Here is an 18,228-nt window from a genome sequence, read left to right as displayed (position 1 = left end):
GTATGTACGCACTTGTATTTCAGGCGATACTAATCCTTTACTTTTTAATCTCTTTCTTCCAACCAGTTCACAAGTTTGCCTCCTGCTAAGACAGGCATCCCCAAACTGCGGCCCTCCAGATGTTTTGGCCTACAACTCCCATGATCCCTAGATAACAGGACCAGTGGTCGGGGAAGATGGGAATTGTAGTCCAAAACATCTGGAGGGCCGAAGTTTGGGGATGCCTGTGCTAGGACATTCTCTTGTCAATATAACCATTCCCAGTCATTCTGAAGACATAAAAGAGGAAAACAGCCACCTCCATGGCGCTGACTGTTTTAGGATTTCTCTTTCTGTTATTTTGACTAAAGAATCTGGCATTTCCTTCCATAAACACCATGCAATAGGCTTTGAACGTAGAAGCAGTGTGTATCTAGAGAGCAATCCTTGTAGCAAAAAAAGGAGGGGGAGGAGAGAGGGTGGAGTCTCTCATAAACCACTGTTTCAAATCCTCTAAAACAGTAGTAGGCAAATTATCTCTTAAGAGAATACATTACAGATAGCATACTCTTGTCAGATCCATGGGAAAAAACCCTCATATTTTATGGGTGATATCCAGCTGAATCAGAGTAGACCCACTGAAATTAATTTAAGTCCATTATTCCAATGGGCTACATTGAATTAAGTTCTACTCTGAGAAGACCCAATGAGATTACTACACTTACATTAGTCATGCCAACTAATTTCAATACTGTATGACTAATGTTGGATACAACACATGGGTCTAAGCTCGAGTATGAAAAACACTAGGTTTAACCCTATGTTTGTAGCCTTCATGATTTTGAAGTTGTTGAAAATACACTTACTAAAGATTGCAAAGGCTGGGAAACCTTTAGTCAAGGAAAGAAAGGTCCAGATATATTTGCTATTTGCACATCTCATGCTTTTGAAAACACATTTAAAAGCATATTATATATATAATTTCATTCCTCCCCTTTCCAGATTTGGAATGAATCATTTCAATATACAATAGGATCATCAATGAGTATTTGTGCTATGTTTTATTTGCTATGTTATGATCTTAACGGTGTTCGTGATAATGATATCAGTTACGTGGCTGAAGGATTCGGATCAGTTTCTGCTTTCAAGCTTTCAGTGACTGTTCAGAAGCCACCTTTGGTGCTAGAGCTAGTGGTGGTGAAGTGTTTAAGAGTGTTGGATGAAGACCTTGAGCCTCTCAGCCTATTTTATAGAATTGTTGTTGGGATTAAATGAGTGGGAGAATCATATAGCCCACCTTGAGCTCCTTGGAGGAAAAGGTGAAATATGAATGCAATAAATAAAAATCAACCAAATCTGCTCCAGGCGATGCAATCATTCAGCAGCTGACTTCATGAACTAGAATATTGCAGCCGTAGTGTGAAGAGCTCAAGCTGTGAAAGCTGAAGATTCTGGTTCAGTCATGTATTTGCTCACCAATACGGCAACTGCCACACAAAGTGCTGTATTTTCTTGGCTCCTGCTTTCATTTCATATGCAAGTCCCGGCAACCTTTTGTTCAGCTAGAGGCCTTGGTGACCCAGAACATTTACTTTGCAAAAGGAGCCTTGATGCCACTGCTAAACGGATTCTAAGTATCTTCGCACTCACCCTTGGCTTTATTATTCTTCTGCAGAGAAATATGCAGGAACAGAGGTAAATTTTATAACCAGCTTATCATTTTGAACTCTCCTAAGAATAAGAATATATTCAAGACAAGGTATTATTCTGCTTAATAACATTCTGCAGTGTTGTTGTCCCTCTCAACCCCTGGCAGCCCAATTATAAAACGGAGGTTTCTTCAAAGACAGTTTTTGTAGAAGGATCTGTCTCCTTCTCAGGATCAAATTCTGAGAAGAGTTCCACCACTGAATTGCTGGAGGATGCTTATGATATAGAATTAAAAAAACTTATAGACTAGTTGTAACACATCAGACAAAACTGGGATATTCCCTCCCCCTCAAATGTGATAATTAATGTGGCCACTGTTTATATGGCCTACCTTTTGAATTTATTTATTTTGTATAATTTACTAGTAAAAGTTAACGGTAAAGGGACCCCTGACCATTAGGTCCAGTCGTGACCAACTCTGGGATTGCGACGCTCATCTCGCGTTATTGGCCGAGGGAGCTGGCGTACAGCTTCCAGGTCATGTGGCCAGCTTGACAAAGCCGCTTCTGGTGAACCAGAGCAGCACACGGAAACACCGTTTACCTTCCCGCTGTAGCGGAACCTATTTATCTACTTGCACTTTGCCGTGCTTTCGAACTGCTAGGTTGGCAGGAGCTGGGACCGAGCAACGGGAGCTCACCCCGTCATGGGGATTCAAACCACCGACCTTCTGATTGGCAAGCCCTAGGCTCTGTGGTTTAACCCACAGCGCCACCCGCGTCCCAATTTACTAGTATATATTTGTAAAAAGAAAAGAGCCCCTTTTACTAACCTCCCTTTTGGCAAAATTTGTTATATTTCATTATATTGAATTAATCATATTCATTAAGTTAATTATATTTCCACAAATGAATATAAAGCCAGGTTTAGTCCAAACTGTTAATCTTTTAAAACACATAATCAAAACAATTATTTTTGTAAGGTTATTAAATATTATGAATTCCGTACAGAATTCTGCACCTTATGAAAATGCTCCACTTATCACCAAGCCTATTATCTATTTATCTACTTTCTCTGACACTGATCAAGTTTGTTAATCTTACTGCACTTCTGAAGTAAGCAATTTGAGATTAACAGGACATCCTTCTTTTTCCAATTAAAGCTGATGGTGATTTTTGCTGCAGTAAGAAGGCAAATGATGATTTCTGAACTGTCTGACGGAATCATTGATGTCACACAGCAAATTAATACTGTTAATGGTGCAATGGCAAATTAAAGCCTGCCATTTCCTCCATGTGTGCTCAAAAACTAAATCCCCTTTTTTTTTTAAAAAAAAAATACAACATCCTGGCTTGTTCAATATGTTCCTACTCTTACTGGGCAAAAAGGAATATTTCCAAACACACCGCTTGCATGTGCAGCACAGTACTGACTGACTTTATGACCATTCTAACACACATTTGCACCTAATATATAGTGAAACTTTACCTCCTACATGACACAATGAATCAGATAGACACTCAAGCTTCCCTGGAGTAAAAGAGATCACCAGGAAATGTGACTATCTGTATGGGCTTAGTAGTGACATAATAGAATGTTAATGCTAGCTCAACTAAAACACTGCATAGGCTACGTTTAGTACAGCAAAACCACTCGTTTCTTTGGTCCTGGGCTCTCGCAGGAGCCAGCTGACTTGCACCAGAGCACTGGACCGAAAATGAGACATTCTGTGATCCAATCAGAAACTGGGATGGCTTCTGTAATTCCAGGAAGTCCCGCTTAAATTGAGACAGTTGAGTGATATGCAATACCTATTCAGATGTAATGAGAAACCATGGGTTTCCCAGTATGTGAACAAGCCAAGGGAAGTCTTAGGGTTGTATGTTCTCTAGATCCCTCCTCTTTTGCACCCATGAGAAGATGTAAAGGTTTTGCTTCCTCTGAAACAACAACAACCCCAGTTCCTTATGACATGAAATCAGGGGGCCGTGGTTTATTTAAATGAAAGATAAAACAGCCAGGATCAAACTGGTTTCAAGTACTTACCTGTTCCGAAAGCATAGTTTAAATTAACCACAGTTTCCAAAGTTTGAATATCACGAGGAAACAATAGTTTCAAACAGAAGCAGATGCTTCCAATTTCCTTGTGGGATGCACAAGAAAAGATCTCAGTGTCTCTGGGCCTAGTTCATGTAGGAAGCCATAATTTCCAATTTCATTTGAACTGCATAATGCCAAGGCATTTAAAAAATAATAATATTAATAATAATAATTTGGGCTCCTTTACAGCCATCAAAAGTTATCTCACAGCTTGTACAGACAGTTGACAGCTCATTTGTCTCGTATACTAAATGCATGTCTAGCTTCCATTAATTCTCTGAATCACTTAACACAAACATTGGAATGGCATAACCGATGTGATACAAGATACCTGCTCTCCTACCCAGCAAGCCAAAAATAAAGGCAGAAATCCAAACAAAGTAACTCAGCCAGCTGTTTCCCTTAGCAGTGTAAATTCCTCCTCGTCACATTAAGCAGAATTTGTTGACAGAGCAATGCACATCGATCCAGAAGGCTCTATGATGAGCTCTGCATGTGCAATGGAAATGATGAGTCCCTCTGTTCTGACATCACCCCATGTGATGCTACACTCTCTGACGCAGGGCAAACTGCTGCTGTCAGTTCCATCTGCCACCTATTTCTTACAGGCAACAAAGGTAGGCTTAGGCCAAAAGATACAACCTCAACAGCTGAATAGAATATTAATTTGGGGGGTAGTAAAAAGACAGCAACATGCTTTTGGTATTTCAGGCTGCAGAAATGAGAGAGTGTCTTAGAACAGCTCCATTGCTCTGTGCCCACAGAAACATACAGCACGTGGTACACTTGGATTACCCCAATAAGAAATCCTCAACCAGTTTATTGTAGAGGTTTTTCCTTAATATGATAAAGTGGGCCGAAATACAATTTCCACCACAGCAATCAAATTAACATTAGCATCCTTAGAGGGGATGCTATAAAGTACCCTTTTTATTGTTCTTTTCTCTCTCACAACTGTACATCTTTATTTATTATTTCCATTTTTCTTTGAAGTTATTTGTAACTCCACTTTTCTCATCAGCAACCTCTTGGAGTGTGTGCATGCCTTCTAAGAGACACTATACAGGACCTGGGTTCAAAACTACAATGGAGAGGTAATTTCCCCAAAATAGTGCATGGCACCTCCAGAACGCAATTCCAGCAGGGATGTGAAAGGAACTAGTAGGTCATTTAATGAAACAGACAAAAACAGCTAGGACTTATTTGGGGGAAATGTGCTGGTATATGATCACATGATACCTGCAAAGCACTGACATCCAGAAAATAGGGACATATTTCTTTGTTACCTATGTCACTCAAAAGTCCGATGTTAATGATCCCATGTAATAGTAATAACAATTTTGTTCAATCAAATTGTAAACAAGACAACCGCAGTTTAGAAATAAGCACTATATTAACCCTGTTTTTACAATTACGCTTCAAGAACACTTAAGCACATTTGGGTGAAGCACATAATCAGAGAATATACTGGCTAGTAATCAGGAAATGCTTCCTTTCCTAGAGCTGATATATTAATGCTTTCCATGGACTGCTTGCCAGCTAAAGACTGGTGCAGGTGGCATTTTGCCCTGGAGACCAAACACAGCTGCTCTGGGATTTTCCCAAGTTCTTGCAGCCAACTGTCCAAGGCACCAGAGCCACGCTCCAAGCTGGATCATTGCATGCGGCTGGGACAGTCAGCTGCCACCTTATAGCAGACAGAAATCACAAGGCAGACACCGGTGCTAGGATTAAATAAGCCGGAGCTTTTATTCACTCATTAACATAACTTGCAACTTGCATGCAGGCAAGCAATGAGATTAAATTCATTCTATGATCAATCAAGAAAGTTGGTTTGGCAGTTGATGCACACTTGTGCCGCTTCTCCCGCTTCCCTCCCAGTGTGGCCCAGTTCAATTTTGAGCTGTTTCCTTCTGGACAAATCTTCCGCCTCTGTAAAAAGCAACATGGTGTTTCCAAACACAGGGCCGTCTTAAGTATATTTGGCGCCCTGGTGCGGCGGATCCCTCTGACGCCCCCGCCCCGTTTCCCAGCACAGCGGGCGGGCAAGCGCAGCACACAGCGCGGCTGCCGGGGGTGCAGCTCCGCGGCGGGTGGGTGGGCACAGCTGTGCAGCGCCCCCTGGCGGGCAGGCGCCCTGTGCCACCCAGCCTGGCCGTAGGGCCGGCCCTGCTCAAACAGCTGCCACTCAAGACAAGAATCCCACCCTGGTGTGGCCCCCAAAACGATCATAGAATCTCTTGCCTATTGATTCTAGACCAGGCATCCCCAAACTGCAGCCCTCCAGATGTTTTGGCCTACAACTCCCATGATCCCTAGCTAACAGGACAAGTGGTGGGGGAAGATGGGAATTGTAGTCCAAAACATCTGGAGGGCCAAAGTTTGGGGATGCCTGTTCTAGACCTTCCTCCACGATTCATCTTTGAGAAGCTCCACTGAACAGTCAGCCAAACTAATATATAGTGATTCCTTGCCCTCCGCCCCTTGCAATGGCATCCTAGGGAAGACCAAAAACACACCATTGTTGTTGTTGTTTAGTCGTTTAGTCGTGTCCAACTCTTCGTGACCCCATGGACCAGAGCATGCCAGGCACTCCTGTCTTCCACTCCCTCCCGCAGTTTGGTCAGACTCATGTTGGTAGCTTGGAGAACACTGTCCAACCATCTTGTCCTCTGTCGTCCCCTTCTCCTTGTGCCCTCAATCTTTCCCAATCTTTCACTGCCTCCATTTCTTCCCCTTCTATTTGCCAGGAGGTGATGGGACCAGTGGCCATGATCTTAGCCACAGTCCATTAGGTACCACAAGCATATTGCTAGGCTTCAAGAGCGTGACCTGGCCAATGTGCTCATCATCCAGAAAGGGTACATGGGAGAGTTAGGTGCTACCTCAGGGGTCAGCAAACTTTTTCATCAGGGGGCCGATCCATTGTCCCTCAGACCTTGTGGGGGGCCAGACTATATTTTGAGGGGGGGGGGAATGAACAAATTCCTATGCCTCACAAATAACCCAGAGATGCATTTTAAATAAAAGCACACATTCTACTCATGTAAAAACACCAGGCAGGCCCCACAAATAACCCAGAGGTGCATTTAAAATAAAAGGACACATTCTACTCATGTAGTAATAATACGCTGATTCCCGGACTGTCCACTGGCCGGAGTTTGCCTACCCATGTGCTACCTGAACAACTCCCAAGTGCATTGTCGAGGGTGGGAAATGCTCTTTAATATCCCTGTTGTCTTATTTCTCACCCTTTGGTCTCACAATGGCAAGGAAACCCTAGCCATCATGATAATGTCCCGGTTCTCCCCTAATGTCAAGGCCCATTGGGGCTGCTGCTTCCTCATTGCTGTCACAGTCACATCCCATACAACAATCTGCACTACAGAGGCAACTCTAGCAAAACTATTCCCCTTACAGTGGGGCTAACTACAGTGTCTCCTAATCAGATACTCTTACGTTTTGTTTTCTTTCTTATCCAAGTTATCTTACCACCAAAAAAAAAATCGCAAAAAAGTAATTTGCGTTATTGCATTTATAAAAGAATTGGGCACAGGTGGCGCTGTGGGTTAAACCACAGAGTCTAGGGCTTGCGGATCAGAAGGTCGGTGGATTGAATCCCTGCAACGGGGTGAGCTCCCATTGCTCGGTCCCAGCTCCTGCCCACCTAGCAGTTCGAAAGCACATCCAAGTGCAAGTAGATAAATAGGGACCGCTCCAGCGGGAAGGTAAACGGTGTTTCCATGCGCTGCTCTTGTTCGCCAGAAGCAGCTTTGTCATGCTGGCCACATGACCCGGAAGCTGTCTGTGGACAAATGCCGGCTCCCTCGGCCTATAGAGTGAGATGAGCGCCGCAACCCCAGAGTCGGACACGACTGGACCTGATGGTCAGGGGCCCCTTTACCTTTACCTTTAATTTTGCGCATTAAACTTCGGAGCAGACATTTTAATTTGTTGATTTTTAAAATCACAGCATACACACCTGCACATTCAGCATCATCTACCTCAGGCGCCGACATTCCAGAAAACATTCTTCCATTCTTATCACGGAAGTGCTCAGTGGGGGCTTCCAAGTAATAAGGAGTTAGAAGAACTGAAGTTTCTACTTACTTATTCGAGTATGTCTTGCGTGATGAGGTTATTACCTCATGGCTGGATGCCACTTTTGAGTTAATTAAAATGTTACTTTGGCATGTGTCCCACATTGAGGGGATTCCAAAGAGTGAATATTAACCTGAGATAGCAACTAAGATTGAAAGTGCCAACCTTTGCCTGCAAACCCAAAGCAGTCTGCTGACAGGGCTGAAATGCCTTGAGCCAAGCTGAAGTAGAATATCTAGTGCTTGGTCAGCAAGTGGGACACACTTTTCCAGCTCAGTTTAATGAGTAAAAAGGCTATGACCATCCATATCTCACATTTACAACTTGTGTTTTGCCTTCCGTGGACTCGTCTGGAATGGATTAATCCACTTTCCATTACTTTCAATGCGAAAGTTCGCTTCAGGGTAAGTACGCTTCAGGTTAAGTACAGACTTCTGGAACCAATTGTGTACTTAAACCGAGGTACAACTGTATTATTATTAAATTCCCACTATCTACACTTTCTGGAAACAGCTGAAGACATCTTTGTTCCGACAAGCTTTGCTAGCTGGGTGAATGGATCTCTGTCATGTTTTTCTCCTTTTATTTCATTTCAATTCATTTGCCATTATTTTCTGAGCTGCTTTTAACTGTGTTTATTATATTGCGTATATTGCATATATTACACACAAACACAATGTAATGAGGAAGAACCCAAGAAATGTGTGGATGTAGCAGTACTCTCATCCCTCGATTTTTAGTGTATTTAATGCAGTCCCATCTGGGTCCAGAATCTGTCCTGCTAATTCCTTGCTATTTCAGGGGAATCACGGCCCGCTGGCCATGTTACAGAGGTGGAATAGTTGTGAAGAAGAGATTAGGCAACACCTGCCAGTGCTATCTTAGGATTTGCAAAGTATTAACCAGCTGCTAATTCCTAAAAGAACTCATCTGCAATTTTTTTAAAAAATGAGAAGCAAAATGACCCGAGTAAAGGCACAGAAAACAGAGCTGGCTTCTGGCAAGACTGTGTGTGTGTGTGCGCGTGCGTGCGCGCACAATTCACTTTTCAGAGTGCTCATCTAGACCAATCAACAAAAGGTTTACTCTGCTATTTCGGATAAGGATTAGTTGCAGCTAAGTTTCATTTCTGAACAGAGATTCTGAACTTTAGACATTTCCCCTCTGGCTTGGCAAAATCATATTAACAACATTTATTTACTTTCAATTTGTTGGTGAAGCTTGGGTGTTGTTTGTTTGTTTACTATAATGAGACAGACAGAGAGAGATATTTTTGAATCTTTTCTTGGCTTTGAGATGGTTTTAAACAGATGTTACTAGAAAACATCAGCATTTGGCAGAATCTCTGATGCCAAAGCAGCCCGCGTCAGAAGCAGGCTTACTGAAAATCTGAGACACGAGTGCTCTGTTCTGCTAGGACTCCAGATCAAGATGTGAGGACACTGAAAAAGTATGAAATCTAGGATTCTCAAAGTGGACTGGCTTATTTAAGAACAACAAACAATTAATTATTAGAGGAGAGTGCCTGTCTCTCCAGTACAGTGGAACCTCGGTTTATGAACACCTCGGTTTATGAATTTTCGGTTTACGAATGCCGCGGACCATTAGTTCACTTTCCATTACTTTCAATGGGAAAGTTTGCTTCAGTTTATGAACGCTTCAGTTTATGAACAGACTTCCAGAACCAATTACACCCATGCTTCAGGTTAAGTACGCTTCAGGTTGAGTACTCCGCGGACCCGTCTGGAACAGATTAATCCACTTTCCATTACTTTCAATGGGAAAGTTCGCTTCAGTTTATGAATGCTTCAGTTTATGAACAGACTTCCGGAACCAATTGTGTTCATAAACCGAGGTACCACTGTACTTTTTCATTGGCAAAAGAGCAGTATTTGTATCACCCACTTTCTCAATTAGTACAACACACATGTCTGTGATGCCTTCCTGCTTTTGTTTAGATGTCTGGCTTCAGGCCTCTCCCTTAGTTTCATGGACTCTGTTGCCTCACTTCCCCGTTGTTCCAGTTGGTACCATACATGGACGAAATGAAGCTCAGCCAGCCAAGTCATCTCAGTTTCATCTCTTGAATCCCTGCGTGGGCTCAACAATTACATGCAAAATTTTCATCTCCACCTTGGATACCATGCTCAAAAGCTTAGTGATTGCTGCTTAGAATAAAACAGCAAAAGCCACACATGAATTGCGATATACCAAAGAAAAGAGCTGCATATAAGCATGGTGGCAATATTTGACATTGTGCATATTCAGCATATCTTTGCACAACACACACTTTCTATTATGGAATGTGGCATCAACCCCACCCTCCAACCTTCCTTTCCCTTTCCTTGAAAGTGAATCAGATTTCTTGCCCTTTGGGCATTGTTGAAGTGGGCGTGAATAAGATTTTTTGAGTAGGGTTCAGTGTCCTGGATAGCACCATATTCCTATCCCAAGGGGGAAAATTGCCAAAAGTTGTTGCTGTCTCAGTCTGTTTTATTCCACATCCCATCAGCCCCTGCCAGCATGACCAATGCAAAGGGATGATGGGAGTTGTGGTCCAACAACATCTGGAAGACCACTGGTTCCCCATCCCTGTTCTATGAATTTCTCACACTCCATTTACTTCTGTTCCTCATTAGTGCCACCAAATCCCAGCCCCAAAAGTGTTTAAATAAACTGAAAGTCTAAAAATGTTTATGAAAAAATAAAATCACACAAATGATAGTGGAGCAAGTCTACTTAATTTGCATAGCATATTGTGGTTTTCCATATCTGATAATACACAAGCCTATATACACTGTGGAAGATATTCTTAAAATGGAGGCAATGTCCTATTTAGAGGATAAAAACATAAAATGGTATTAAGAAGCAGCTAAACTCGATTACATAAGTTGCTGGATGTTTCTGTCACACACACACATGGTCACAAGCTCCTTCACTTTATTCACATTATATTTATTCATTTCAACAATTTGTATACCACTTCATCAGTAATATCCAGGAGACCCAATATAATTCATATATTTATATCACACGATGTTGTACAGATTGGCTGATCTATTTGTATCTTTAAGAGTTGAAGAGGCTGTCCTTTATTAATTGAGCAGGAGCAAATATGTGTTTTCATACTAATGAAGTATAAATCTACTTTTCCCCCTCAGGACATTTGCTCAGAGTTCAGCCTGCTTTGTCTCCTCACCAACAACATTTGAATATCTGATATTAACATTTCAATTCATTTGGCAGTCATACTGGCTTTTGTACAACTCATTTGTGAAACTTCTTTATTACGGCAGCTATTGATCACTTGCAAAATCCCTGCCGATATTGCAATAGCAGCCAGTTGCAATCTGCTCGCTTTGATACTGGCAACTGGATGAAACTGAGCAGAGGAAAATTTAAGCTGAACATCAGGAAACATTTAGAAACCAAGGTCTATTAGCCACTGCAATAATTTCCCAAGGGAGCCCCAGAAGATTCAATGAAGTAATTTAAAACTAGAATGCACAGAGAATGAGGGAGGGAAACCAACACAACAGAAATCCTGCACTGGGAGAAGAAGGGTTTGTACATGCTCAGTTTATATAAAAAATGTAAAGCAGTTTCTGAAGGTCTCTTTGAGCTTCTGGCTTAACTTGATATACACAGACAGCATGCAGGTGTTAAAAAATGTTCTTACCCCCAATCAAGCTTCCTCCACTATAGCTCCTTACAAGACTTTTGTTAAGCCCAGTATTTCCTAAGAAGTGAGTCTTGTAAATTTCAGCAGAACTTGGCTCCAAGTGCCTGCACTAAAGAGGGCCACTTTTTCTTCACCAGGGGGCCACTTTGCCCACAAAAACATGGGCAGTGCCAGGTTGGCTGCACCAGTGCAACGTACACCCACTTCTGCATTGTCTCATTGCTAAAAGCTGGTCTACTGGCACATTGGCACAGAACCAGAAACCACCACCATATTCAAATGTGATCCACAGCAGATCTACAAAGCTGTAATACAGGTGAGATTGGTGGCGGGGAAATGGACAGAGATGGGTAAGAGGATACTGGATAGCATTGCTTTCTTATGGACCATCCCAAAATCACTCTATTGACAACGGGGAGGAAGCAATATAGGCACAATCCTAAATGCTGACTATACAGCAGTTATGTTGGAGCATGAAACTGAGAGGCAGAACAGAACAGCCCTGCAACTGAACCAGTAGAAGTTCCTAATGTACAACAGGTTTTACAGCCATTTTTAGAAGGTTATCAGCCACCTTTAAAGGGAAAACAAATGAACCAACTGTGCAGAGCGTAAGAAGAACAATGATGGAGACTAGCGACCCATCTAGTTGGGTACGCGGATTCCTACAGTGACCCACCAGCTGCCTATGAGAAGTTGAGAGACAGGGTTTGAAGGCAACATCCCTTCCCATGGTTGCTTCCAACAGCTGGTGTTCAGAGGAAGTATGCTACATATGGAAGGTCAATACAGCCATCCTCAGTAAGGCTAGATTAATTATTTAGGAATTACTGAGGATTTCCCCCCCCTTCTTCATTGTTTTATGCACATCTCATTACATCCTCAGAAATGATCTGTTTACAGGAAAATATAGACTACAGAGCCATGGTTTGAAAACTAAAAGGGCACAACCCACCAGGAAATTCACCCCATAAATCCCGCTGAAATGAATGGGAGCTACACTCTGCAACTTTTACAAAACTGCCTCAATTCAACAGGGTTTCTGCAGAAGAACTTTCTGCTGAACTGCACTCTCCGAAAGGCACGCAGCGGACGAAGCAAATGCATTTCCATTCAGATACACAACCAAAAGAAGAAGACAATTAAGATAGAAAGATCAAGGCACAAATTGTTTCATGCAAATTAATGACTGGGTGGGAAAGTTCTCTCTGCCTAGGGCAAAATCGGGTTCTTTAACCAAGCACAATTCATTAATTCCCTTGGCAACGTTTTGTTGTCATTGTTTTTTCCTTTCCCCTCATTTGTTATTTCTTTTAACATTTCTTTCTCTTTTTTTGGTATTAACTGTCTTCTTTCATGAGAATCACCATTTTCCTTTTCCCATGGAAGCAAATCACCAAAGCTGCAACCCAAACTCCCCCTCCCCCTCTTAAGCTAGACTGTGCATGGCTTTGCAGGCTCAGACAGCCAGCCACCTCTGGGTCACTCCATCAGCACAGACTCTTCTTCTACCCACAGAATGGGTGACGAATCATAGAATCATAGAGTTGGAAGAGACCACAAGGGCCATCCAGTCCAACCCCCTGCCAAGCAGGAAACACCATCAAAGCATTCTTGACAGATGACTGTCAAGCCGCCGCTTAAAGACCTCCAAAGAAGGAGACCCCACCACACTCCTTGGCAGCAAATTCCACTGTCGAACAGCTCTTACTGTCAGGAAGTTCTTCCTAATGTTTAGGTGGAATCTTCTTTCTTGTAGCTTGAATCCATTGCTCCATGTCCGCTTCTCTGGAGCAGCAAAAAACAACCTTTCACCCTCTTCTATATGACATCCTTTTATATATTTGAACATGGCTATCATATCACCCCTTAACCTTCTCTTCTCCAGGCTAAACATACCTAGCTCTCTCAAGCTGGCCCTGGCTAGCATCAGGCCTGATCTGCCTCCCCAACCACCATCTGCCTGCCCCCCTTCTGGTGCTGCTGCCTCTTTGAGCTACCAGGCTGTGCATGCACTCGTGGCTCCATGCATCTTCAGTGACAGCAGCTGTTTGGATTGATGTTTAAGTGTGTGTGCTGCTCTGCTGGGTTTGGGGAATGGCATCACTGTGCACAGGTTCAGTTGTGAATGGAAAACTTGCTGGGGCAAGGACCAACCTCTGCAGCTTCTGTTTACTTTGTAAAACATTGTGTGCATTGATGACTTGATGTAAATAATATCATTGCTTAGTGGACCTCCTTATTTGGCAGATATAGGTGACCTTTTTCAGAAGAGTCCATATAAACCATCAAGAAGATGTTTCCTTATACAGTGGTACCACGCTAGACAAATGCCCTGCTAGACGAATTTTTCGCTAGACGAATGGGTTTTGCGATCGGAGGTTGCCACGCAAGACGAATTCATTTTGTGAAAAAATCGTCTAGCGAATCGCAGTTTCCCATAGGAATGCATTGAAATTCAATTAATGCGTTCCTATGGGCAAAATAATAATAATAATAATAATAATAATAATAATAATAATAATAATTCAATGCATTCCTATGGGATCCACAAGACGAATTTTTCGCAAAACCAATTGACTTAAATTCGTCAATTGGTTAACCAATTGAATTAAATTCGTCTTGCGAGGCACCACTGTACATATATACACACAGCCACATGCACTCAAGATACATTATCTATCATCAGGTTCTCAAAAGTCATGCAGCGCACCTTGTTACCCAGCAAGACGAACACAATATTCACCACAAAGAACAAAGACCCCACCAGTCATGTATTTCAGTCTACCAGGTGCTTAATAACCCCCCCCCCCGCACCATTTCTGCAGTCCCAGTAAAAGAGCACATAGAAAAGGTTTACTATTCCACTCTACATGGATGGTGGGTTGGGATCAGCACACTGGGTTACAGATTGTGCAGGCCAGAGGAAGTGAGGAAATGTGATGGTACAGGAAACAATGGAGAGGAAAGATATCAAAGTTGTAGAGGAATGCATTTCAAGTCACAACATTGCCCTCCTTCAGGGACAAATATTTTATTTTTATTTTTTATTTTTTTCATTTTTACCCCAAAGAACTGCTTAAGCAGTCTTGCGCACTATTGTCAGAAAAAAGATTTTAAAGGCTTTTTTAAGCTGACATTTTTATTCTCCCAAGCATTTGGACAGCACTAATGGTTTGGCTTTCGAGTCCTTGTTTCTGATGTTCATGCGCATGCTGGAAGAGGATGGATATTTTACATCCTTAAGTGAATCTTCGGATGAAAACTTTTAGTATAGCTGTACCTATTTTGTTCAAACAGATGTTCTATTTATATTTCATTTCTGTATTCTATTGTCTTGTAAATTGCTCTGGAGCTCCTTTGGGATTTGTGAAGTGATATATAAATTTAATTAACTAAAATAACTAAGGAGCACCTTTGAAGAAACTGGTTATGTTGCCCCATAGAAGAGCAGTTCTGTGACTTGACATAGGGCCCTAATGAAACAATTCCTGTGCACTTTCCTACCTAGAGAGCAAACGTCTTTCTGTCCCACTCAAGGCTAGTCTAATATAAAGAATAGAAATATAGAATGGACTGAACTACCCCCATTCCAATACAACAGGGATCAGAATCCTTTTTGTCAGAGGGTCATTGTGGCTACTCTAGAGTAACTCCGCTTGAGTCCAGTTTGTCTTTAAAGACTTTTATTGTGCATTGTATTTACAGTGCAGAGATAGCTTAAAACATGACCTCTCAGTCCGAAGCAGAATCCGGCAATGGCGTACGTCTGTTCCTACGCCAGCAAAGTAGTCAGGGCACCCCAAAACGCCTCCCCCTTGACCTGCGTCACGGTGCTCTCCTTAACTCTTGCACTGGAAGGAGCGATGCCCTCTCAGCCTCCTCCTGGCCAAAGTGGTACAATGGCTGTCCAGCATCCCGGAGCCCGTGCCTACATTTCTCCTCCCCTGGGCTTTCCCATCGTTCCGCACGCTGGCTGCTCTCTCCCTCCAAGTTTCTGCCTTCCCCCCTGGCTGCTTCAGACCCACTGCTGCTCCCTGTGCTTGACGAGGGGGACGTTAGGATGATGGGGGCTGGCTCCCTGTAGGGAGTCACCCTTACACTTTTTAATGCCCTTTGTGCTATGTACAATAAATGTTTTATGATCACATTGCATCAGAATTCCTGTTATTTTGCCGTTGTTATTTGTACCTACCAGTAACTGGGGCATCTATATCCAGCAAGTTTTTTTCCTGGCGGAGAATTGAAGCACCCTCTGTTATTATTCTCAAAGCAACACTCTCTTCCAGCCTTCCTTCCTTCATAAGGTGTGCCTTTAGGATATCCACACGGGGCTTTCCATCATTGTCAAACACTTCCTTTGCTGTGAGCCGATGGCTTGGAGGAAATGGGACAGCTGCAAGAACAAAGACAGATGGATTCAATACACCAAGCAAACCCATTAGTCCCAATAAAAACAAAGTTTTTTTTAAAACTACCGGTAACCAATTTGGCTTTCATAAACTTTCCGTATTTATTAGACTGTCAGGCAATAAGACTGTTTCCTCCTCTATAGTCAGTAGGCTTCTTGAGCACTTATGTATACTTTGTAATCCCTAGCAATTTAACTTTAGTTTAAAATCTTAACTAAATCCCATAAGAATAATATTTTGTTAGTTATACCCCTCCCACTTGACTGGGTTGCCCCAGCCACTCTGGCCAGCTGCTCTCATCCCACCCTGCTCTCACCCTGAAAAGACAACGATGGCTAGCCCATGCATCTTAGCTATGGGTCAGGGAAGACAGAAGGTATGTCCTTTTCAAAGCTTCGAAACCTTAACCAAAAACTACTCAAGTTCAAGATAGGTAACTGTGGCTACTATGGACTTTCCTCTTTCCCTTGGCAATGTTTGGCTCTACCAAAGGGTATTTCTTCAACCACACAAAATGCATCCAAGGTGGTAAATCACAGACCCTACAGGACGTAAGGCAGCTCTAGCAAAACATCAATAAGTGCAAACACACCGCTCTTGAAAAGACGTGTAAACTATATAAACAATTATAGACCAGCAAGGGGAAGAGAAGACTGATGGGAGACAAGAGAGCAAATAAGGGCTATCATGTAGAAGATGGAGCCAACTTGTTTGCTGTTTATCCACAGAGCTGGGCTGGAGCCCCTGGATGGAAATAACAGGGAAACAGATTTTGCTTTAACACTAGGAGAAGCTCCCTATAAGCAGTAGGGTCTGGTCTACTGTCTTAGGAGGTGGTGGGTGCGCCCTCTCTGAATGCATTTACATAGAGGCTGGGTGGACAACCCTCTCTCAGGAATGCCGTGGCTGCATCCTGCACTGTAGATCCTACAGTGAGCAGAGCTGGGCCCTACCAATGCTATAATTCTATGAGAATGACAATTCTGATGTTCTGGGCACTGACTCCAACATTAAAGATGTTCTCCCATCAAGGGTTTAGTGCAAAGCCTCCCATTGTCACACAGCAGTGATAGGCTTTACAGAACTCATGTGATACTGCCGCTTTCACTTTCTTGCTCCCAGCAGAAAAGCAAGAGAGGTGATGGTCTCAGTTTCAAGGATCAAGATGTAGCATTATCCCAGCTTAACCCCCTTTTCCCAAGCAGCTAAATTGGAGTGGCATTAGAGGCTGCCTGCCTTGCCAGCTGCAGGGTAATTATACTCATCCAAGCTGCCGCTGCTGTGGTTGGGTCAGATTAAAGAAAAGTGAATGAAAAGCTCTGGGGAGGATTCAGAACTAGTCTATCTACGATATGTATAGGCCAGCCTCACCAAATGGAGGACATCCCCAAACAAATATTTGTAAGTTCCAGAGCTACGTAGCAACAGCACTTGAAGCTTCTGCATCTTAAAGAGCCATTTCAGGTGGCACTTTCCCCCATACTGTATGGGAGTAAAGGATGCAAGCAGGGAGCCAGAGACTCATTGAAATGGTTGGCTCCTGTTTATTGAACATTTGTGCTGATTTGCTTGTACTGAGCTTATGCAGAGGTGCATCATCTTTACTGTACATAATTTAGTGTGCCTGCCTTTTCGGGATTTCTAGCTCGCTGGACTCAATGCCCTCTCTGACTTACAGAGGAATATCACCTCCAGTACATCCAAACCCAGAGTGGTCCGCGACTGGACCTAATGGTCAGGGGTCCCTTTACCTTTTTACTGGTTCTCTTATACGCCACCAGGTTTCTGTTTTGCTTGCTGTATCTGTAACTGCTATGCCCCCAAATACCAAGCACTCCACTTTACCCATCTTGGCTTGGAGGCTTCCAGCATTACTGTAGAAAATCCTGTACGCAGTCTCACTCTTTACTTGTGTTTCGACATGCAGCCTTTGGGCCTCTCTGAATTGCTATCTTGCTCCCCACACTCACAATGCCTAGTTCTACGCAATCCAAATTTTCATCCATTTTAAGCTCCTGTCGGCTTTCCTCCCCACAATCAGTTTAAAAGCTGCTCTGCCTTCTTATTTTTATTTTAAGTGCCAAAAGGTCTGGTTACTCCCTGTGCAAAGTGAAGCCAACCCCTTTCTGCATAGACCTAGCTTGTCCTAAAACATTTCCACAGTGTCAAACAAATCTAAACCGCTCCTCCGAACACCATCATTCTCACCATGCTAGGGATCGGACCATGACACCAAACTGCCTCCTCAGTGAGGAGTGGAACAGGAAAGGAAGGCAGACCAGCTGACTTAACAGGACAGAACTG

At 42.9% G+C, this 18,228-nt stretch overlaps 1 protein-coding gene across 4 annotated transcripts in view; it reads right to left on the bottom strand.

Moving 5' to 3' along the window:
• Positions 1–18,228, bottom strand: part of PPP3CA (protein phosphatase 3 catalytic subunit alpha) — a 191,127-nt gene that overhangs the window by 83,564 nt on the left and 89,335 nt on the right. For all 4 annotated transcript variants that reach the window (XM_035112121.3, XM_035112125.3, XM_035112124.3 and 1 more), the window contains exon 2: positions 15,708–15,908. In XM_035112121.3, coding sequence (XP_034968012.1) covers positions 15,708–15,908 — 201 coding nt within the window. The remainder of the gene's footprint in view (positions 1–15,707; positions 15,909–18,228) is intronic.

This window comes from Zootoca vivipara, chromosome Z1 (genome assembly GCF_965207765.1).
Source record: "Zootoca vivipara chromosome Z1, rZooViv2.hap1.1, whole genome shotgun sequence".
Classification (NCBI taxonomy): domain Eukaryota; kingdom Metazoa; phylum Chordata; class Lepidosauria; order Squamata; family Lacertidae; genus Zootoca; species Zootoca vivipara.
The sequence above is the reverse complement of the archived record's forward strand: the minus strand, read 5'-3'. Positions and strand labels throughout refer to the sequence as shown.